We start from the raw sequence: 24,766 nt of genomic DNA, 5'->3' as shown, positions 1-24,766 counted from the left end.
ACAAATACAGCAAGAAGAATAAATGTACAAAGAACTTAGAGCTGGATAGCCATCATTTTTATTCTGCTTACCGCTGGCTGGCTGCAAAGGTAACGGCAAAGTTCTCCAATGTACTGAATGACAGTCACATTGTACTTTCTGCAGTCATTCCAGAACTGACTAGCTGAGAACTTCTTTCTTAATACACAAGTTGCACCTTTATGGAAACAGTAGAAAAGGAAATGAAGTATTTTCTCCACATGGCAGCTTAGCTAGATTCGTTCATTATTTCTACAAAACAGAACACGAGAGGAACCAAGACTACCCTCATGTAGTCATGTAATTTGGTAGGTAAGCTGTCTTATTAGAAGATGCATGTTCAAACCCTGATAGACAAAGAAGGAACATGAACCCAATCTCCTTCCTGAGTTAGTAAACCAACTGACAGACAGGGGTAAAAGGAAAAAGACAGCTTTCCTTTGTTAGTGTTGTGAGGTTATCCAAAAAGGTTCAGCAAATATTCAGCAAATTCAGGCTGAATTAGTAAATAGTTTGGTGATCACTGAAACCTCATTTTTCAGCAAATTCAGACATAATCCTATGCATCTGATCTTCTCTCTTGCTCTGGCTTGATGCTTCAGAAAATAGGAAATATTTGTCATTAAATTCCAAATAAATCTTTCCTAAGAGAGTCATTGAGGACACCTACAATTGTCTCAGTAAAATACTTATTTTATAGTCCGTGTCAAAACAGAATACAATTAAAATGAAAATCAAAAGTTATTATTTCATGTAATGATATATCACAAAACTGAATATATTTGATATATATATATATATATATATATATATATTCAGTTTTTGAGTTTACCTAAGCACGTTAACTCTATTCCAATGTACAATACTCAGTCTGTACACACACTAATGTGCTACACACTATCAAATACTATATGTCTGCCTACATTTTCTCCCGAATGTAAAACCAAAAAATCTTGACAGAAATAACTGTAAGTAATCCTTTTTCAATATCCACAAAAGAGTTGGTTAAAGAGATTCTTTTCTGTTACAACACATCCCTCTACCCCAAAAATATGGAACTATAGAACTACTCAGAAAAGAATTTCCATTCAGTTTAGGCAAAGCATTATTTCCCTTAAAGGCAGCGAACCTAACTGTGTTTTAATCCATGTTTAAATGATCAATTCTCTATTAACAATACAATTAAATTAAACGAGCCTTACCTAATTCAATGCATCCCCCAATTCCAAGGAGAGATGCTGCACTGTGATAAAGTGGCAGAGTAATATAAATGATGTCTCCTGCAGTAGCACCAAAAGCCCACAGCCCAGCAGCTCCTTTTAGAACCTGCATGTGACTGATGACTGCAGCCTTTGGAAGACCTATAAGGAGAACACAGAAGTACATACAAAGCATATGTTAAAAAGAAGTCAAAATTCCTTTTTTTTTTTCTCTCCTCTCCCTGGGAGGTCTATACAATTACAACAGAATCAATACTTCCTTTCATAGCCAAATTTTCAGCCATCTATTTAGCTAAACAGACAACTGGGTGCTTAATATCATACTGTATGTGTTTGCTCCATATACATGAAGATAAATAAGCCAGTTTGTAGCCATTTATTAGTCATTTAATCAGATGTCAAGTCAATTCAGGTAGGAGGAAACATGAGGAAACTCCATGGCTACAGCACTGACAAATTACATAGAATCAGTTTAGAGCAAAAAGCATTTAAGGTACACACGAGTTCTTCAGCATGAAGTGGCATTCTAGGCAAGAACCACAGTGAATAAGCAAAATATACCTAGGAAATGTATGGGATATATACCAGGTAGATCAATTAATGGCTGTTTATCTAAAAGTGTGTTCCTCTCAAGTCTAGCTATTTGACTTAGAACACTGTGAAGGCTATGCAAAATTAAGCATTTTCAGCAAAAGATGCTAAGAGTCCAGTCTAACAGGCTCTTCTCAGTGAGATCCTACAGGTCAGCACAGAATTTCCGTTCAGTGACATGAATACCCACATGCTAGGGCTAAAAGCTCTCCTCAGGCTACTCTCTGGTACTCATTATTTGGAGTAGAGGCAGTGTTCTTGCTTCATACCTGTTCTAGACACATATGCACACATGCACAAAATCCAGGCTCGTTTCTGATAAGAAACACAAGGAACTTTTACAAAAAAAAAAAATAAAAATAAAAAAAAATGTAGACTGAATGAAGACAGAATTGATGAATTCCATAACCCATCATACTGATGAGAAGAGGAAGTAAGCCTACGCTGTCAATGAACCACTTAAAACAAGAGGTGTTGTCAAGAAGGCCTTGAGTTTTTTTTCTTCTGCCTTTACAAACAGCTAACTACAGACTTAGCAAGATACTATTTTATTTTAACGAAGGTTACCAGTCATTAATTTTATGAGCAACACTATGTTCTTGCATTATCAGAAAGCGTGAAAATGCAGAATTACTTTAGATTAAAACCACATACTCCATACTCTTCAGACTAAACAACCCTTATTTTTCTAAGTACATGGCATACATCAGAAATGCAATGTAAATTAATGTTATACATACAACTATTCAGAAATATTTTAAATTCCATATGACAAAAACTCACAGAGACCTTACACAGAGATTCTGAATGGAGCTACAAGAACAAGTCTGCAGCTTCCCTGGAAGATTCTATAATATTGTTAAGCTAGAACTCTACCAGCAAACTCAACCAGGTACGTATTAGTAGTATTTCAAACATACCTGATCTCTGAATGATATTTATACTTTTTAATTTTTTTCTTTATTCTAGACCTACATTTTTATTTCTCACATTATTTCCCAGAATCCAAAACAAACACAATTATTTGTGTGGGGAAATCAAGCCATAAAATTCATCTTGATTTTAAATCTTCTTATGGCTAAAACTGCAGTGTTCAACTGAATGAGAATGCCAATCTGCTTATCTTAACAACATCATGCTGCTTTTCATGTCAGTGATCAGTTTTTAAAAAGTCTTAGCTTCTTAAATGCTGGAGCACTAGTAATAAATTCAGCCATCTGTTTCTAAACTAAAAGGCTAATAACTTAATCCTATTTTCTGTCTCTACAGTGACCTGCATACAAGATGATTTAATGAAAAACAGCTAAATATATATTTGCTCATTATAAAATGGCTTTCTAATGTTCTAGATATAATACTAGCTGTAATATTCTAGATACATTATAACTAATATAGTATTTTGTGATCACGAAATAATATTACTACAGTCGTAAATTCCCAGAATAAGCAAAACGTTTTATAACTACCTTAGTTGTTAAGTAATAAGAAGGGATAAAACTTCTGTCAGAGTATTTGCACAATTTGGCAAGAAAAAAAGGAAGATAAGCTTATAAAACAATATATAGTCACTGATAAGAAGCACACTTATTTCCAACCATAATGCTTCTGGATATGAAATTATACAAAGATTTGAACAGCTTAAAAAAAAAAAAGTTTCTCGAGAAAGCTTTAGGGAAATATTGATTCTTTAGGAGACCTGTACCTGTTGTCCCTGAAGTAAATATGTAGAGAACAGATGACTTGAGGTTGTTTGCTGAGCGTCGATCAGCTGGAACAGGGTCTTCAGATGCAGCCTCTATTTTGTCTAAAAGGGTATGCACACTTGGCAAAGTGGAATCTTTGGTCATTATCCAAACACTAACATCTTCTTGGAGATAAGGAAGAATTTCTTCTAGAGTCCCAAGCAAATCTTGAAATTCAACATAAAATAATGTTATTTATCTAACATCTTCACAAAACTAAATTCAAATTTAGTATTTTTTCCATTACAGTTTTAATCTTTATAATAGAAAGTGAAATAATGGCATAAATGAATACAATAAATGATGATCAACTGAAATGGGAATTCATTGAAAACAGCATGTAATTTGGCACAAATACTGCTGACCACACGTGATCTAAACATCAACAAGCCATCAAGAGAAAATGGTGAGCCTGGATTACTATCTTCTGGTTTCCACCTTATTTTRGATAACGTTTGATCATTTCCACGACCAGAATACAGCATAATTAAGCTTCAACTTCAAATAAATGATCAAGAAATCAGTTAATGCATCGGTTAATGATACAGGGCAAATATATACATAGCTAGTAATTATAACACAGGTTTCCTTGGATGCCCTCAGCAGCAATCTATCATCAAGCAGGATTTTTTCCAAAAGCACAGAAGTGACTCATTAAAAAAAAAGTCCACCCTATCATATCTATATGTAGATACCCGAATTTCACAGAATGAAAATACGGTACAAGCATCTGCTTATTCAGATGCTTCTGAAAAAACATATAGGTACTTATGTAGTTCTTCAAGTGTTTTAGATACCTCAGCAAATCTGATTTTAGGTGCCTCAGAAAATTTTATTTTCTTAGAATCACATGTACATTCACTGAAAGCGATTCCTTCTATTAGCTTTTCCTGAAGGTAAATACAAATTCAATTTTATAAAATAAAAGCAGTAGCACAAGTAAGCAGGAAAGAAAAAATGAGAAAGTGCCAGATTAAATAGTAAGAAAATATAGGAATTGGCCTCTATTTCTAAGTAATGCATTTGGTTATTTATATTTTTTAGCAATTTTACAATCTGTCACATTCTCAGAACACTATACAGACATTAAAGTACTAATCCAGCAAAATTCTCAAGAACAGGAATACTTATATTGTTGTCAATAGAACCATTCATATACTTAAAGATACATTTATACTTAAGTGCTTTGCTGGATCACAGCCTATGTAATTAATCTTGTAAATAGCCCTGTGGGTATAAATTTAAGTTATCTCAGTTTTTATAAACGGAAAAACAAAGTTGAAATGACTTGCCCAGAACCTCATAATGAGGCATTGCCAGAGCCAGCATTTGAACTTCCACCTCGAACGCTTTTCTCCAGATACAGATACTAATAAAAAACCCTTGCATATATTTTGCAACAAAATAAGTAAAGATTTTTAATCTTCCAGAAAATGCTTTTCTAGTGACAGACTACTGTATATGTTTTAATAACATATTAATTTCCATTTCCACTCTAATAGAGAGAGTGTCTATAGTCTCTGACAAAACAAACATTCTCCAAGCCTGAAGCCCACAGAGAACAAGTTCTGTATATTCTACGAATTTTTGCAGTGTTCTATACAAGATTTAGCAAATATATCTGATGGAGCATGACATTTACGTTTTTCGGTCCTAACTTCTTTGCTCAGCAAGATGATTTCAGGAAGAAATCACCCAAAGAACTGGAGAAATATAAAAGACAGCCTCCTGTGTGAAATATTAGAGTACACTTCCACTAAACATAGTAATAACAGACAAAATACTGAGAATTAAAAATAATCCTCAGGAGACAAGTGTTTACTGCAAGAAACATGATGCACTGAAAATGCAAGTTTCACTGGTGTTCTGCTTTATTGCCATAATACAAAATTAGGGCATATTTTCATCATCGTAAATATGAAAATACAACAGTACTATTTCTAATGAAAAATAGCTATTAACAAATCTAGTATAACACATCATGCTATACTATTCAGCTTCAGATACTGATTTCTGTCTTCTTAAGCACGTCTTCCAAACATACTAATTGTTTGGTACAAGTTGGGTGAGAACCTAGCAACAGAAAAATGCGTTTGAAGTGGCTGGAGCTGCATTTCTGCTCTCAAATATGCTAAAACTTTCACTGTTTATTGGTGCACTAGCAAATCCACGAATTACAGCAGAAAGGAATATCAAAGATGATTTCCTAACGAGAACAATTTCTTAATTTCTCCAACAGCGAGTTATCCTCCGACTAAGATCCAGCTGGCCATCCTGTGTGTTGCATCTTTACCAGATATTCAGTGTGATGTACAAATACTGAGAAAAACTGCCCAATAAATGTCACCATATAAGATTATCATGTTTACTGTAAGTAAAATGTAACTCTATTTGAAAGTTTGCCTATTGTTTACTTGCAAACTARTCTCTTGAAAAAGGCATGGCAAAAACCAGCAGACTATCGCCATTGTTTGGTGACAYGCAGACTGCAGATACCAAAGGGGCCATTACTGAATCTCCTTACTTTCCATAGATTCAGTCCTACTTTCAGTATCTTAAATTGATCCGTTGAGTATGTTTCTGAAAGTTATGAAAATGAAGTTGTATTACCTACTAACTGTTGATTTCTCTACTGAAGAAGTTTTTGTTGATGGCTACACAACATGACAAAATTGACATGTATTTCTGATTTTTTTTAACTGTGCAGTACTTCCAAACAAAATGTGCACTGAATTCTTTATGTATCCGAGTAACATGAACTGAAAGTCTATCAAAATAAGTGGACTTTAGTAGATTACAACAAAGCCTATTTAAGTATTCCACTTTGAAGGAAGAACAATGTCAACTAATAATTTCAATTATATGGACCTAACAAATTAAGATTCAAGGGTGAAAGCAGGACCCAGCTCCCTTTTAGCAGACTGAAACATTTACTATTTCTATAATTTTACTCATATAATCTAAGGTTTTTGTTGTCATACATGGGCACTTTTTAAAGTAGTATTGAACATCGGTTCTATGAACTGATTATACAATAGATTTTTTTCTCTTGTGTGCAGCAATTTGGCACTTGGAACAATATATGGACATTTGTAATTATATGTTATCTAGAAAGAGATTTCTGGTTAGATAGTAGAGAACAGCAGAAACAATAAGTGATTACCTGAAGAAAAAAAGGGGGGAGAGGAGGGAGGAGTAATTTAAAAGAGCTGTATTCAAAGAGCCAGAAGCTTGAAATCGCTTCTGGAACATGCATGAATATGGAGCGTTTGAAGATAAYTCTCAGTTGTACTAATATATTTCCAAAGAATAATTCTGATGATAACCAGCTAATGTGTTGTTCCATGAACAAAAAATTTCTGTACCAGATGTTGTAAAAAGCTTGTTGGACTTTACATATGGTCCTGTCCACGTGTCAGGAATACATAGAGAAACTATAGTTCAATTATTTCTAGAAGTGCCTGGTAGATGTAGGTCACCATATAGTGAGCAATCTAGATACTTCAGGCTTGCAGTTCATCACAGGTATATCTTTGCTTTTTAAACTATAAACTTACATTTAGGTTTTGGTTTATTTGCTTTGGAAGAAATGACCATTTATCCCAAGTTTGGCAATGTAACCAGCAGTTCTGTGTGCTGCTTACATTGTATTTATATATGAATATTCACCTTTTGCTAATCAGTTGGCTTCTACTTAAAAAACACCACATTAATTCCTGGAAATGAAAATTCTTCTCCCAACATTTTTTCTTCCTCTTGCCTTTAAAGCATCTCATCATTTAACAGATTGTTGGTGAAACAGTATTTTACATTATAGTCACGTGAATATGTAAGTCAGTTATCTTTTGAGAAAGCAGACAAAATATGTTTTTGGCTTTGAACTGCTGTCCTGGGCTTCAAGTTGCACAGAAGGTTTTTTATGTTATTTTCTAACAAAGAAACAATGCAGCCTATTGGCAAGCAGACACAGTTCTGCACTGATGAAAGGAATAAATCAGATTATGGGATCAACTTGTACTGCACAGAAAGTTACTCAAAAAAAAAAACTGTATGAAATTGTTCTTACACAAATTTGATGTGTTCCCTGGTTGATATGCTCTGTAAGCTATGGCAAGTCTAAATCCCTTCCCACACTGTCTGACATCAGAAGATAGTTGGAATCTGCACCCAATTCCCCAGTGACTCCCTAAAGTCAGTCCCCTGAGCCTCCTTTTCTCACTAAGGAAACAACAACAGAAATCTTTACAACTCAAGTGTGACTTAGGATCAGAGTGGCATCTTGAAATGCCATGGAAGGCAGTAAAGATAGTAAACACAAGCAAGCTTGGAAATCACAAACAGCTGGCACTGTTTTCCAATCAAAGGATATCTGTGATAGAGTTACAAACTAAAAGAGAAGCAAGCAACTAATTAAAGAGAGACAGCATCAAATAGAGCAGTTAGGAGTGTCTTCTGCAGGTCTTTCACTATTCCCTTGCCCTGGATGTTTACAGATAGATTTGATCATTTACTCCACATAGTTAAGGAAAGATGAAGTTTCTGGCAAAGTCTTAATAGTTTTCATCCATTCATTTTTCATACAATCAGTGATTAACATATGAGTGATGATTCTGCTAACTATATATCACACCATATGATCCTAAATCACAAATACCAAGAAAGATTTTGTTTACTTTCTTTCTCTGGGATGTAAACTCCCTTCTTGCTGAACTTCACTCCTGCCAAGATAAATCCTGCTTCAGAGTTCACATGATGAAAAGTTCAGAATACACACAGCAGTGGCAGAAAGCAATAGTGATTTTTCTTTGGGCCAGATGGCTTGTAGGCACTGCTGATGCCTTGAGAGTAAGGGATCCTGTCCAGCAAAGTGATACACATTGAACAGCTGTGAGATAGAATTCTGTACACTCTCTTTGCAATGAACACTGATGTACACCAAACTCATGGARTTTAGTAATGCAACCCTTTCACTACTGAACCCCTGAATCATTACTCATGATGGCAACCCAAGACGTCCTGCTAAGAGCTGTAGCAGTGTACATTACACAGCATAAACGCACTAGAAAATTCCACTTGCATCTCTCTGGTGGGATTATAAGTATTGTTCAGTAGTCATTGTCTTTTGAGCAGTAGTTGTGTGAAAGCAAAGTGTGCTTTCTTGTTCAAGCAGAACTCCAGTGACTAGAAGAATACCCTGGGAAGGATGCAATGTTTTGACATCTTAAAAGCTGCTATTAGGCAGTACCTTATCCTCAGTTTATCTAGTAGTTTTAAAATGAATAAAGGTGGCAGAATCTGGTAACAAACATAGTATGAACAAACACATTTTAAACAGGCCAGACTGTTCCAGTTGGGAAGCATTTGCTGTAGGAGTAAGTTAATGTTGACAGCTTGATAGAGAGAAGGCGTACAGCCTCTTACTTCTCTTTCACAAGTTTCTCGTTTACTTGCATGTTAGTTAACTGTTGTCTTATTAAAGATGCGGTCCTAAACTCTAACTTTTGAATCTCTTTCAAAAAAGATTTCCCAGAACAGGGAGAGGGGGGGAGATGATAGATTGTGTTCCTGGGAATGGAAGAGTGAAAATGTTACACTAGAAATTAAACCAAGAGCTAAAAAATCCCAAAACGGTTGAAATGCTCTGAGACTGTAGCATAAACTGGAAGGGGCTAAAGCAAAATTGCCTCTATCACAAAGCCATATGGAAATACTAGAAAGGAAGATGAAAGGAAAGTCTAAATATTGGCAAACCAGACAGTCTGTATTTGCTTTATAGCTTGTGTTTGAATCAGAAGGAAGAAAGCAAGTTGCTTGATTGTGCTAAGTAAATTAAAGGAATATTACAGTTCTAGGGAAAAAAAATCCAAACTTTTAAAGATATCCATTTTATAAGAGAACACAACAAAAAGGAGAAATTTGTAAGCTTTTATAACACACTGAGGCTTAAAAACAAATATTCAATTGCAGAGACTTTGTGGAATACCTAAGTCATAATCAAACCCTAAAATTTAATGACCAGTAGAATATCCCAATATAAGGTTAGAAAAAGCAATGAAAATATCAGAATTGTCAGACCAGAACAAGATCTGACTGCAAGTGCTGGAGGAAAAACAAGATTGTAGTAATTGGACTGGGTTACCAAACCACAACCTCAGAAAAATATGCAGATACAAAACAAAACCAAAGAGTTCAAAGAAAAGTCCACAAAATGAGAGAGATCTTGCAAGAGGCAACATGAAAAACTGAAAAAGGTGTGGAAGAAAACACAAGTTTAAGTAGCACCAAGCCTATTTGGATAAAGGTATGCCATTTGTAATGAGCAGAAACATTTTGGGGGAAAGAAAGGGGGGGGACAGTACCAAAAGAAGAAAAAAGGTGTAATTATCTCACTCAGAAGAAGGCTGTATTAATTGCCTTGTGGTAATTAAAAACTAATTACAATATACAACGTTCAAAATACCTAGGGGTCAAGATTTTTAAGTTCCTTTGAAGCACTTAGTGTGATAAGTTGGATATTAATACAAAGCATACTATTACTTTCTACTCAATCAAAGCAAAGTAATTCTTCCACAATCCAATGCTAGCAGTAAGTTGGTTATTATAAATCAACCTCTTATGTGCTACGCCTATAAAAGAGAAATCTGAAGCTGTAACTTGTGGAAGACAATCGTACCTCAAAAAGTGATGCAGCAAAAATTGTACAACCTGCAGCTTAAGCCTCCTAGCTCACAGTGTTCTTGATCACCAAGAGGATGGTGGTACAGTACCAAAAAAAAAGAACACGATTCAATAAGATCAAAGTTAGCTATTTAAACTTTAGGAATGGGAAATGATTCCTAATATTCCATTTTAACTTTCCCTGAGACACACTAAGCAACTACTGAAGTGATTAAACACTTGTAAAAAGCTGCAGTTACGTGCTATAAATATTCCTGCAATGTACATTTTTTTAAGAACAGGTTAAATACCTGTTCCCTGGGGATAGGGATACTAGATTCTTGAGTCTCGTGTGCGAGAGGTTTAGGCTTTATGATCTCCTGGGGCTCTTTCCAGCCTCAGATTTCTTTGATTCTATGAACACCTGGGGAAATCAGGTTTTCAGTGAAGCAGCTGGAGAGGCATAAACTGGGGAGACGGACGATAAAAGCTTTGGGCGTGCAAGTCGGGCATATACTCTACCTGCTCCAACAACCAGTATCTTGGGCTCGCAGCTACTGAGGCAGTGCAGGAGAGACCTGGAGCGGACATTGAAGTTGAGGAAAGCCACCACGCAGCCCAGCTTGGCCAGTCCGAACCACACGTGGATGAAGTCGGGCTCGTTGCCCATCAGCAGGGCGGCCGTGTCACCCTTGCGCAGGGCGCCGTGCTGCAGGAAGACCTGGGCCACCCTGTTGCTCCTCCTGTCCACGTCCCGGTAGGTGTGCACCTTGCCGTCGCAGATGAGGAAGGGCTTGTGGGGCTGCCTCTCGGCCAGCGTCACAAACCTGTCCAGCACGGTGACGATCTGCCCCCGCAGCCGGTAGGCCTCCACCCGCAGCCCGTACTTGAGCACTTTCAGCAGGTACCGCAGGTCGGCCCAGAAGTAAGGGAACAGCAGCCTCTGGATGAGGTGCAGCGACAGGACGCCGGCGGCGGCGCCCGGCACCCAGGCGGGCAGCATGGGGGCGGCGGCGGCACGCCGTGCCCGGCGGCGGGGCCGCGGGCAGCGGGCGACAGGTGCGCAGGGGCGGAGGCCGCCGGCCCTCTCCGGCGCGGGGGCGGGGCCGCAGCGCCCCCCGCACCCTCCCTCGGCACTCACGGGCCGCCGCGAGCCGCGGGACAGCCGGCGGTGGCGGCGGCTCCTCCCTGAGCCGCTTGCATAAGGCGCTCGCTCCTGCCTCCGCGGTTCACCCCGCCCCTCCCCCCGGCAGCGTGGGTGGCTCCCGGGCAGGGCGGCGGCGCCGTCCGTTATCCGTAACGGCTCCGCCGCGAGGGCCGCGCGCGCCTCGGCGGGCTGCGGCAGACGTGTTCGCAGCGCCCGCGCCTTCAGGCCGCCCGGGAGCCGGCCGGCATGCCGCTTTTCCTGCCGCCCCACGGCCCACCTGCTGGGCAGGTGCCGAAGGGGAAACCTCCGGCCACGGGCAGCCGGTGCCTGGACGCCGCGTTGGCCCCGCTGCTGCACCCCTCCGTCTCCCCGAGGGCATCCACGTACCGCTCGGGCCCAGGCGCCCGCTGCGGTGGCCCTCGGTGAGTTGTGCGACATGTGGCGTTGGTGTGTCCTAGTGCGGCAGAGCCTGGAGCTACGCGGGCCGTAAGAGGCTGAGGTCGTGTTCACCAGTGACGGCTTCTCTGCCCCCCACATTTGTCACAAAAAAAAAAAAAAAAAAAAAAAAACTTGAAAGCGTGACTCTACTACTTCCTTATTTTAAAAGCATAGACTGTAGCAAATGTACCCATTTACAGGATATAGGCATGTTTTCTTGTATAATTTTGACTTTTTGAGGTCAGTTCTGTATTTCTTAAGGACTGGCAGTTCACATTATGAACACCTCTGCACTTTCCACACCTTATCTAACTGTTCGCATTGCAGCTCTGCCTGTTGCCAATATTACACCAAAACAAGACAGTCAAGAACTGGCATTCCTGAGTATTATTTCAGTACCAACAAGAATGTACATCTTGTCAATACAGCTTACACTTGATTTTGAAATTTTCTTCTTCCCAAAAGAGATTTTAAAAAAATTTTAAAATCTGAATGCTCAACAGTGCAGCCCTGTTGTCTTCTGGTACCAAACCAACCTGCCATGTAATTTCTGCACTTGGAAGTCTGTCAAGGGATGTCTTCTTTCTCCGGCCAAAGATCTTTATATCTCGGATACTTCTTCAGGACTCTCTCTTTGATTTTATGAATAGAGTTATGGGAGAAGAACCTCATGAGGTTCAACAAGGGTAAGTGCGGAGTCCTGCACCTAGGGAGGAATAACCCTAGGCACCAGTACAAGCTGGGGGCTGACCTKCTGGAGAGCAGCTCTGCARAGAAGGACCTGGGAGTGCTGGTGGATGACAAGTTGACCATGAGCCAGCAATGTGCCCTTGTGGCCAGGAAGGCCAATGGTCTCCTGGGCTGCATTGGGAAGAGGGTTGCCATCAGGTCGAGGGAGGTGATCCTGCCCCTCTACTCAGCCCTGGGGAGGCCTCGTCTCGAGTACTGTGTCCAGTTCTGGGCTCCTCAGTCCAAGAGACACATGGAGCTACTGGTGAGAGTCCAGCAGAGGGCTACAAAGATGATCAGAGGGCTGGAGCATCTGCCCTCTGAGGAACGGCTGTGAGAGCTGGGCCTCTTCAGCCTGGGAAGAGAAGACTGAGGAGGGATCTGATCAAAGTGTACAAGTACCTGAAGGGAGGGTGTCAAGGGGACAGGGACAAACTCTTTTCAGTTATCCCATGTGACAGGACAAGAGGCAATGGGCAGAAATTGAACCACAGGAAGTTCGGCTGGAATGTGAGGAGGAATTTCTTCCCTGTGAGAGTGACAGAGCCCTGGACCAGGTTGCCCAGAGAGGTTGTGGAGTCTCCTTCTCTGGAGATCTTCAGGGCCTGCCTGGATGCAACCCTGTCTAACATGCTGTAGGTGACCCTGCTGAGCAGGGAGGTTGGACTAGATGATCTGCAGAGGTCCCTTCCAACCTTACTGATTTGATGAATCCCATATCTAAAAGAATATGCTAAGCCTCTTCTCTAGCACATCTGTCAGTAGAAACCCTGAGCCCAGCAAAGCCTGACCAGGAAGAGGAACCCATCACTCAGGGTATTTCTTTCTAGAATCCTGCCTTCCTGCTTCTAGACATCTCATGATTTCCAGTTCTTTTTTCTTGCAACGAGTACTTGTGCCTCCACTCAGTGCATAACAGGGCTGATCTTTCCTTCTCCAAAGCACTCATCTGGTATGCCATTCATCCAGACCAGTAGCGCTGTCTGTTATTCTGCTGAATCTCCAGTTTACTACTCCTACTAGTCTACAGTTTCTCTCCAACTCCAAATATCAGTCATTCTTCCAGCCTGTAAACCAGGCTATACTATATTGCTTTTCTAATGAAAGCAGAGACAGTTTGCATATCAATTTTGAATGTTCAGATATTATAAATACATGACAGTTATAGCATTTAAACATTACATAAAATAAATGAACTACATGATTTTTTCCAGAACCTTCCAGTATTTATACCTTACTTTGAACTAGAGAGGTTTTCCAACAATTTTTTCCTAACCTTTGAGAGTTTCTCAGCTAGCCCAGGTCACCTCAGCTGTGAAGTCCTGTCAGCATGTTATCCTTTTTTGCTCAAGTTGTCTTCTTTGTGTCCAAGGATCTCCTCAGTCTCTTTTAGAGACTTGTGACAGAAGTAGTAAAATTGATGTTAATGAAGTATGAATGGAAATGCATATGCATGAGAAAATAACAAAAAAGTCCTGAAAAGGCGAGCTGTGTGAAAGGATATGGTTCCCAGGCAATCAAATTGAGGAATGTGCAGTTTCTGGCAAGCCCAGAAAGGCCTGTACTGATTAGACTATAGCACAAAGGACTCTTTTAAGGAGCAAACCTGCATTCTCACAAGAGGATGGCAACAAGGTTGCAGCATATCACACATGCCATTGCTCTCCTATTAGTCCAAAATAATTGCAAAATAAGATAATAGCAAAAGAAGAACTAATTAAGAATCCAAGAGATGCAATTCAAAAATTGCAAACAAATTCCTCAAATTATCGGAGTATTACAACAAGACTATCCCTTCCTTAGTAAATGATACGGATTTCTGTTCTGTAAACACAAAAGCTTATAAAAAGGTCACTCAAAATCACAATGCATAGTGCCTTCCATAATTTAATGTAAAATTTGTTTGAAAGAACAGTTATAAAGGAACAACAACTAAACCAATGAATCGTCAATATATTCATGAGGCTTTTTGGTGGATGTTCCATATTATGCAATCTGAGAGTGGATACTTTTCTTTAAGGGGAAAGACTTGATTCCATCTGCTTCTAGATGTAGATTAGCAACCAATCCCCCACTAATCTTAGTAGAAAAGGTAGAGTTCATTCTGCTTTTTGTGCCTGTGAAGCTGAGAGGGAACACATGGAATAATGGAAATTTTGTTCTGTCCATTGAGTGAAATATAGTGAAAGATGAAAATTGTGTTTGTGCAAATATGAAGCAAATTTTTAAAAATATATTTAAAAAAAACTTATTTTGACATTTTTTTCTGCTATAGGTAAGTTTGCTGGAATTGCAGAGTTGTATGTGCGTGTTTTTTTTCTTCTAAAAGTAGTTCTATCCTTTCTTTTTCCTCAGATTCTGCTTTTCAGGGTGTGAATCATCAATTTCTTGGGGAGAAAAGCTCTATGAGCTTCATAATTTATGAAACATAGAGAAGGGCTGTTTAATGGTGAGGGTGGTACTAAGCTGGGTTTTTTATAGGTAAGGTGATGGTATTTTTGTAGTGGTTTTAAGGCACATCTGACTCATACTTTTATTCCTACAACACCAACAATTGCCGCTGTCTTTTCAATAAAAAGTGAAGCTTGCAGGTGGATATAAAGGGTAAATATCCCCTTCAGATTGTCCAAAACTACTAAGTGCATTTAAAACACTAAAAAGATAAATTTGAGATTACCTCAAATTATCCGATTTGTTCAAATTCCTAAGGAAAAAAAATGTAATGAAAAGAGGATACAAGTGAAGATTTCATCTAACAAATATTCAGTTTTCTGAATGTTGTTGAATAGAAAGGAAACTGCTTTCTGTTTTTGTTTACAGTGCACAACACTTTCACACAGACAGGATTTGAAGGGCAGAGGATGGAGAAGCATACAAAATGACAGTCAGGTATTTAATTGTTGATTACTTATTTATATTACATAGCATAGACCTTAGAATATTTTTACTATTCACAGATGTTTCAGAAAGTCCATTGCATGTGAATTTGAGACTATTTAACAGTTTGTCAAGTTTGGAAGATGAGAGAATTGGATTGAAGCCGGGGCTAAGCATTTTATTTAAGAAAAAAAAATCTCAGTTTTAGTAATATTAAATACAGTTGAATCCTGTAACATGAACAGCTTTCTAGAATGTAGCWACTTATTAATCAAAGGCTTAGGTATCAAAATTGTAACACACTATAAAAATGTTCTTATGCTCCAGCAGTATCCCAAGAGTTGCCCAAATACTGGCAAACACTGGCAGAAAACAAACACCTTTGTAAAGGTCCTTTGTCTACAGTCATATTACTGCACCTACTGGTGGCAGATTTATTGAAAATCTGTTTGAAAAATACAGATTGTTGTATCAATGACAGGAATATTTTCAAGTAAGAAAGTATGTTCTCATCTACTATTAGATGTCTGCAGTGTATGTTTGACTCGGGCCAGAGCTCAGCTTCATATTCCTACTTACTAATGTGATTTGAGAAGACTTTTTAGCTCTTGCCTTGAAACCCAGTGATTGTAAGAACAGTCTTACCTGAGTTCCCATATGCACTGAGAATGGAACAACAATATCAGGGTGAAAAGTGAGCTGAGATGCACCAATAGATAGGTGAGAAGTATTAAGCAGTAGCCTCTTAAACTGCTTTTCAACCCTGAGAGTGCTCCTAACCCCTTCTCCTTTATTCCATTGCACAACTGTCAAACTGTGTAAAATAATGAGCAACCTTACTTCATTCAGCTCCATTAATAAGCCAGTCACTTTAGCTCAAAACTCTGGTTTTGACTGACTTTACAGTAAAGTTTTTTAATTCTAGGCTAACTTGTTAGGCTATGCTGTGAAAAAAGAGAGAAGAGCAGAGAGCTGTGCTATGTTCTCAGCTGGCTGTAGTGTTGTGTTCTATCTTAACCACCGAGACTGAGGCCTGATTTCATGAAAAAAAGTACAGACATAGCATTGTTGTATGGGTCCTGTCTGGACACCTGTTGGAAACAAATTCAAGCAAATGAAATAATGCAAGATTAGATTACAAATACATTTGATAGCTTCTCAAAGGGGATGGTGGCAGTCTGCTGCTGTTTCTATATTGATGTATTGGAGTTTATGTAATTGTAAGGTGTAATAGAAGTATCTGCTTCTTTGTTATATATCGCATACATTTATAAGTATATGAAGTGTAAATTTATAAAACAGCAGTATTCGTTTTTTTTCGCTAGTCTATCACTTCAAGACCTTCCATGGGGAGACAGATTTTTAACTTTGTCTTAGGTGAATGCAACTTCCTGTGCCAGCATTTTCACTTAAAAATATCTAAATAATTTAATAAATTAAATGCTACAGTAACCTGTAGCTAAATATAAAAATTGTAAAATTTTTTTCTTTAGAGATTCACATATTTAACTATGAATATGTACAAATAATACACAATGGAAAGGAACATATACTTTATATAAGATGTATACTTAAATGTTACTTTGAAAGATGGAGGGAGTCTGAAAAATAATTACATTTGCAAGGATTACCTTGAAGAAGGCAGAAAGGAGAAGGGAGACATTCTATGGTGTAGTGCAGAATCACCACAAGGAATGAGAACAAAAACGTGAAGTTCTGGGTATACAGATGAGAATTGTGAAAAGTTTGAGGTATACAGATGAGAATGTAAGGAAAAAGCAATCGGTAATGGATAACCAATAGAGCACGAAAGCAAGACAAATACAAACAATGGAATAGACATTGGATGAGAAAGATGCATTTTACTGTGCTGAGCTAGAAATCAGACAGGCAAGTAAGCAGAAGATGGTGTTAAGATGACTAATGACTAGCAAATCGACAAACACTTTAGTCATAAGAACAGAGAGGAATGTTGTACTTCAGATGTTATCAGTGCCAGTCCCAAAGAAATGATGAACCAGATCCCAGTATAAAGTCTGATACTCTGAAGTACTTAGTTTTAAGGGAGAACTGTGGTTTTGTTGTCTGTCATCTGTTCCTCTCAACTGTACACAGCAACTACTTCAGTCCTCTGTACTCATTATCCAAGTTTGGCTTTGTAAAAAGTAAGCATTAATTTCTTTCCCCACACACACACAAGGAAAAGGGAGAATTTGTATAGTRTATTAATTGGCTTTCAGTAGTTCTCATTTTTTGAGAGACTTGGTAAGCTGAGACAGCAGATTTCAGTAAAAAATAAAATGGTTGCAATATAGATAAACTAATACTGGAATTGGATTTGATCCYTGCCTGTGCCACAGAAATGCCATGTGATATTGGCATAATTTATACCCTCTTCAAACCTGGGGTGATTTAACCATGCTGTATGCCTAACATTAGACCTTCAGACTCTTAGGTTTGGTGGCTACTCACACAACTGTAGATGAAGACACCAGGAGCCATATTTTATATATGATGCTAAATGGAATGGTGAACAGTTTAGCTCTTAAAGATTAGTAAACACATTTAAGCAATTTTTCCTTGTGGGATTCAGTTTACCCTAACTTTTAGTGTCTACAAGGTAGGTGGATTGTCCACACATAAGTATTTAGTATAAGCGTCAATTATGATTAATGAAGATCACTTATGGTCAAGAGAATTTGAAGTCATTTATTTGACCAAATACTGATGTTTAATTTAGGATGAGGTGAAATGCTTCCTTGACTGTCCTGACTAGATCTCCACTATGACGGAACTATAAGCATGTAGCCAGGACTTGAATCAGTTAATCACAAATAGACATCTTGCATCATTCTGGGTGCCTTGGAGATAGATTCCTGAACTTCAGGTGACTCCCCAGAAGGTAGTAGCTTTTGTGTCATATTTACTAGTCTGATACCTCTGGCATCCCAAATAGGCATTAAATGCCCAAGTTTAGGTGGCTGAAACTAGCCCTTAAATTTAGGGGGGCTGAATCTCACGTTCTGTACCTTGACACTCTACCTGAAAGAGAGTTCAGTCTTTTCACCCAAAGGAAAAATATGAACACTTATTAATGTTTTCTGACATAAATAGCATACATTAGAAAGGCTCATGAAGAAATCAATAAATTTTTTTCCTGCTAGTATTAGCTAGTTCATTAAGTTTACTGCATATGTTGATCAATGTGAAACACAAAATGCTGAATTATTGGTAAGTGAATATCAGCTATTAGATGAATTGAATAAAGCCATAGTCCTCTGGGAAAAAATCATATGCTATTATGAAATTAAAATTTACATAACATGCTTGCAGGTGGTAAATTCATATTACACAAAAACCTTCAAGTTTAACTCTAAGAAAACTTTAAATATAATGATATATACTTTTAAGTAAATAAGCCCAAAAGTGTAATAAGAAATTTATCCATTAATCCGTTCCTTGTAAAATTTAATGAGTTGGAATATATTTACGCTGGATTATGTAGAACTCATAGCACAGACAAATCACTGAGCCCTGAATTATTTATTATGCTATAATTATTCTGCTTAATTTCTCTCCAACAGAAAACATTTTGATGCTCAAGAGTATGGTATGACCCAATAAAGAAATACAAAATACTTTAATTTTTCTGATGGAAAATTTTTCTTGTAAAATATGATTAAAGGTGAAACAGAGAGAGGGAAGAAAACAGCTTCACAGTATGGATATAGTCTTACAGATTGTCCACCACTAGAGAATTCTCTTAGGATCTGTTGAATCTTTTTCTATTTTGAAAAAATGTACATACATAATATACACATTTCATATAAAAATATATATTCCTTGCAAATGCGGTTTTCAATTCCTCACATCACTAAGCAATTACCTTCCTATTAAAGTAAAATAATCATGTCTTACATATCTACAATTTATATCTAGTAAAGTCCTAGGATTTAAAACAAAACAAAAAAAAAAAGCAAGTTTGTAATGAGTGGCTGAATAATGATAGAGAGATTCTTTTAGAGTTTTATCTGAACAGGTCCTACTAGGACTGTATGTATCCTAGCAAAATACGCACAGTTTGAGTCACCAAGATTGTGCGCTATTTCATTTTATGTGTGTTTTGGCTTTTCCCTAAAAGAAATTTTTGATGTCTGACACTTAAACATTTTCAACAGCACATCTGTTGATTTGCAAAGCTTTATGCCGCACTATTTGACTCTTTCCTGTTGCACCTTTGCATTTCAGATGGAAATAGAAATGCAAATTAGACATGGTTGGTGAAAGACTGCTAGGCACTGGAATGCAGCTTTTCTGTTAATCAAAAATTACATTATAACAACTCTAAAACATATTGAAGATTTGGAAAACCTGGCTCATACTTCTTGAATAGAATGGTGTCATGCACAGCTATTAAAATTTGCACTAAAATTTCTTTAAAGTTATACAAAATGGATAGAAAGTTGATCCTGGCCATGTGGTGATACACTATAAAAAGTATAAAAGCTTCAATATTAGTATAAGACATTTTTACAACAGAAAAGGATCCATAAGCAATTTTTTTCTGTAAGATTTGTCAGAAAATTTAAGACTTGTCATAGTAAAAAAACATTAAGTGAGAATTACATAAGATCATTAGAGAATGCATGCATATTTGAGGGTTTGGAGGTTTTTATACTCATACTTACTGTTCATCCTGTAATTGCTATATCACTTGAAGACCAAAAAGGCCTTAGAAAGAATTTACAGTCCAAAGACAGGATTAAAGCAGAATCCAACATTGCTGTCCAACATAACAAACATTACAAGGAAATATCTGTAAAGATGTCTTTTCAGTGAGGTAAGATTTGTATAGGTGTTTTAGTAGACAAGATATAGTTGGAATAGAGAGATAATCAAGTTCACAAGCCTTTCTTTAAATGTTTCTTTAATCTGAAACACAAATAGTAAATTTCAAGTTAATGGCAGCTATGAAATACTTGCTCTCAGTTTAATACAATTCCGTTAGTCAGAGTTTGAGAACAGATGAAAGTGGCACCTTTTATTAGTGTGGAAAAAAAAAACACCTCAAAAGGTTTCATGCTCAAGTCAGTGAGAGACACACTGATATATTAGGTGACATTACTCTGTTAGTCTAAAGTTTTGTAGACCCCAGGTAGAAGAGAATCGCAGAAGCCCAGGATCAGCTGGCAACATGGAGGCAAAATTTACATCTCAGTTTACCTTTGCTATAGAAGATTGGGAATGCATGTAGCAGTAGGGAAGAGAACTGGGAGATTCTGTAGTGACTCTCTACCTGCTATAGCATTTTGATTTATGGCATATAATGTGTTCTAATGTGCGATAAAGTCTGTTCATGCTCTGACCATTCTTATACACATACATACTTTATAGGGACTATACAATCCTTGCTATAGAATTTCTTAAATTAAGTAGTGTACTCAGGGAAAGAAAATGGCACCATATTGTTATTCCTTACTTCCTGAACAGTTACAGCACTTGCAGCATTATATGCCACTTTATAAGTTGCTGTGGAATGAAGTACAGATATTGTGACTTTGTGGATATAAGAATGGAAGAGCACACTTGTTTTCTGAGTAGAAGTAGAATTGAGGAGGTCAGTGTTTTCTTCTCCAGCCCTTCTGAATGACATTTACTCCATTTACAACTAAAACCATTTTCTCCTTCATGATTAAGCAGTATTAATCAATTCAGCAACACAAGACTATCTTAATTTTCTAGTCAAGTTTCATATGTAGTATTTCTTAAGCTAGATTACTGGAATATTAAGCAGGGCCAGGTAAAAACATTAACTCATTAAATAAGGAAATGTGAGAATTTGTGAAATATGAGCAGGATACTCACATTAAAAGTATCACAGGGACCTGAGGAGGTCAAGACTAGTGCTGTTACAGTGGCAGAGGTAAGATATTATGGGAGATTTCAATCACTGCAAAGCATTTAGGCCTCAAATCCGTGAGAAATGAAAAATCATTTTTGTAATATTTTAGGATGCTCAAGTCACTCAGATGTCTGTAGTGTTGACATGCCATAATATCAGCTTTTCTAGGATGTAGGGAAGTATCATCTCTGGTGGATGTAATTGTTTTAACAGAGAGCCTTACCATTGATAGGGTAGACAATAAAAAAAAAAAGTATCTTATTTATTGTGTACTAATTTCCCTAGAATAAGCTTTAGTAATAAGTTACAGCTTTTCTAGTATAAGCTGTATTCATACTGGGAGATTTGCCTATATTTTATAACAATTTATTCATATTCTAGTAAAATTTAGCTATAATCTCCTAGGGAATCAAGGTCTACTATTCAGATTTTCTTGCTCCTTGAACAGTTTTGTTGGCTGAAGGAATGACGCTCACAATTTTGTGTTTCTTGAATCCCTCAAATACAGAATATAGACAGTAGGTTCAATTTCACTATCCTCCAGAAGTAATCTGAATGAAGAACTGATAACAATCCACATGCACAAAAACCACTTTTTTTCTGCATTTACTTGTTAGTTTATACATTTGAGATGAAATAATATTAATAGCATGGAAGAGTTTCACATTTTACCTTGATAGGATCAGGCAAATTGTTTCTGGTGTTATTCTCCACACAATTCATTAACCAAATATAGAAAATAGTACCTGATCTGTAAAAGGGACCTCTACCTTGACTCTTGAGGACAGGTAATCATTTGTAGGGAAAGATCAAAAGCACTTCTTAAGAGTCCATTAACTTTGAGCTGAAGATTTGAATCTGAATGTAACCCCTATAGAAAGGGATAGACTAAAGAATATTCTGAGGAATACAGTCCCAGATGTAAGGTATGCAAGAAAACCGAATCTTTAAAGCATGGGGAAAGCCAAAAAGAAAATGAACTGAACACAAAAACAGATTGTACCTGTGCTGTTTTGGATCCTTCAAATATTTGTTGATTGTTAATGAAACTTGGCTTGAGTTTTAGACAGTTTCAAGGAACTTTATACAAGCATTGCACTCCCTTTCATTTTTGGCTATCCTTATAATTGCTCTTCTAGACTACTAACAGTCTAGTATCCTTATACCTTTTAGGAGGTGTCAAAACATACTTTTATTTGATCTTACTTGTTTTAGAATAAGATAACATAGGAGTCTAGCAGGAAAAGTCTTCCAAGATCACTAGGCAAGTTTTCTGACACATTGGCCTGTGTCAAAATGCTGAGGAGCACATCTGAGACCTGAAGATCATGAGCAAAAGCTGTAACAATGAGTAAATACGACGAATTCTAACTTTAAGAAACCATCTCACAGCTAGATGCTTAGCACTTCCATTGCTTTTATGCTTTTTGGATACTTGCTAATAAAACCAAAGTTTGTTTAAGAGACATACATAATCCTAATCAGGGCATTTTGAATAGCTACTAGTTTGAAGCATTCAGTCTTTATCCTGTTGAATTTCTAGGTGAAAGTGCTGTTGGAATTATCCTTCAAAGGACTGGAACAGGGTGTTTGCCTCCTGAGCCTTCAGGCATGCCCAAGATAGTTTTCAACTTGCCTTTATTTTCCTAGGTTTCATGTTTCCATCATGAGTTAAACAATATGCCAAAGAACATCTGTCATTTATTTGTTCTTTCATTATTTTGTACTTGAATTGGTTGCAGAAGAAATTTTATCTGACATCAAGTTGTTATTCTTAATGTTAGCTTAATTCTTTTTTCCTCCCCACCGTGGGATCTTCTTGGTAGTAGTACTTTCCTGTGCATAAACTCCCAATTCTGAATCTGTCAACACCTTTTTTTTTTTTCCCTTTTTTTTTCTTTCAATAGAGATCACTTGCATCTTATGTGGAACACCATTTTCAGAAGTACTTTGTCATCATGGTATAACTGCATTGTGTGATAAAATCCTGGTTTCCATGAATTTAATGGCAAAAAAATTACGCTCAATATTTCAATTTTCCTCTCCTCACATGCCCTTTTGTTTTCTGGAAATGAAGAGGAGAAACAAATCCCTCAGAAGCCAGAGAGACATGATACAGTGAGCCAGAGAAGAAAAGAATTTTAAGTAGTATTTGGACTTTTAAGTAATGTAAAGATACCTGTAGCTTTCTACACATGCACAGGCTATTTCTTGTGAATCCTTATAACTAGTTATTTTAATGCATGAGACACTCATTCCTCAAGCATCCTCTACCTAAAATGTGATTGTAAGAAACATGATTATAAAATGTGATTTCTCTTGTAGTCTTCTATATTAAGAAGATGTGTTTTTTACAGGTAAGCTTCTGGCACACCAGAATTCCAAACTTCCTTTGACATCCTCATTGTGTTTCTCCATTTTATTCCCCTCTTCCACAAACACATTTACTCTGAGACAACCAAAGAAGAAAACTACTTACTTACATTTCTTTAGTTGAATTTCATATTGCCAGTGCAAGCAGGGCTACTGAACAAGGCAGGTGGAACAAACCAAGTGCCAGGGCATCCCCAACACAGGTAGTGCCCTCCCTGACGAGGGGACAGCCCCACAGCAGGTAAACACAGCAGAGTCCAGGAGCCCATCAACAGTCCCAGACAATGCAAAGGAGCGAATCACATCCAGGGTGTCCAGTCAAGAGAGGAGGCTGAAGGTAGGATTAGAGACAAGGATATAATAAGGTCCACCCAGGAGAAAGGACAATGGAGTGCACTTCCTGAGCTTAAATAGAGCTCCAGGACCAGTGGGTGGGTGGGTGTGGGTGTGAGYGTGACCAAGTGAGTGAGCCGGGGGTCCAGGTGAGGCATGCTAGGGCCATTAAGGCTAGTTAATGCTGCAGGGCCTAACAGCCAGTTAGGCTTTGCCTGACTTAACATCACCCAGGCCTTGATTCTTGAAAGTCCTAAGAAGCTCCAGCACCTACTGATTCCAGCTGAAGCCAAAAGTGTTTACTAGTTTTCTGAGAAGTTTTTCTGGAAAAAATAATCTTTCATGTTCATTTATGCAAGCTCTCATATGAAATGTAAATGAGTTCTGTCATACGCAACCACCTTGATTGATAAAGCTCATGAGGCTAAAGAGAAACAAGATGACTCAAATCAGATAATTTAATGTGACACTAACTTTGCATTGATTTGATCTAGTCATTACTGTATGCTCAGAAAATATTTTTGTATGTGTGTGTGTGTTACTTCATAGTGTTTCTAAGCTGTAGGCCATGAATATTTCACACAAATTAACCATTTTCAGTTTCCAGCTGCTTGGGGTGTGTCTGTGTTCTTAACTAGTTATCTTATGAATGGGGAGGTAAACATGTAGGTATCTCCAAATGCTAGGTTGGCAATAAAAGAAAAAAATGGTAACAACAAGACAAGTATAGACACTTACA

The 24,766-nt window shown here is 37.7% G+C and overlaps 1 protein-coding gene across 1 annotated transcript in view; it reads right to left on the bottom strand.

Annotated features, from left to right (window-relative positions):
- LOC146585279 (long-chain fatty acid transport protein 6-like) overlaps positions 1–11,231 on the bottom strand; it is a 36,623-nt gene extending 25,392 nt beyond the window's left edge. Inside the window, exons 1-4 of the mRNA XM_085323225.1 lie at positions 10,751–11,231; positions 3,532–3,738; positions 1,221–1,379; positions 72–196 (exon numbers count right to left, since the gene is read on the bottom strand). Of these exons, the coding sequence (XP_085179351.1) occupies positions 72–196; positions 1,221–1,379; positions 3,532–3,738; positions 10,751–11,231 (972 nt within the window). The remainder of the gene's footprint in view (positions 1–71; positions 197–1,220; positions 1,380–3,531; positions 3,739–10,750) is intronic.
- Between the last annotated feature and the right edge of the window lie 13,535 nt (positions 11,232–24,766).

Source organism: Rhea americana, unplaced genomic scaffold (assembly GCF_003343005.1).
Source record: "Rhea americana isolate MKP2758 unplaced genomic scaffold, rheAme1 scaffold_83, whole genome shotgun sequence".
In the NCBI taxonomy this organism is placed as follows: Eukaryota; Metazoa; Chordata; class Aves; order Rheiformes; family Rheidae; genus Rhea; species Rhea americana.
Note: the sequence above shows the minus strand (reverse complement) of the source record. Positions and strands in the feature narration are given on the sequence as shown.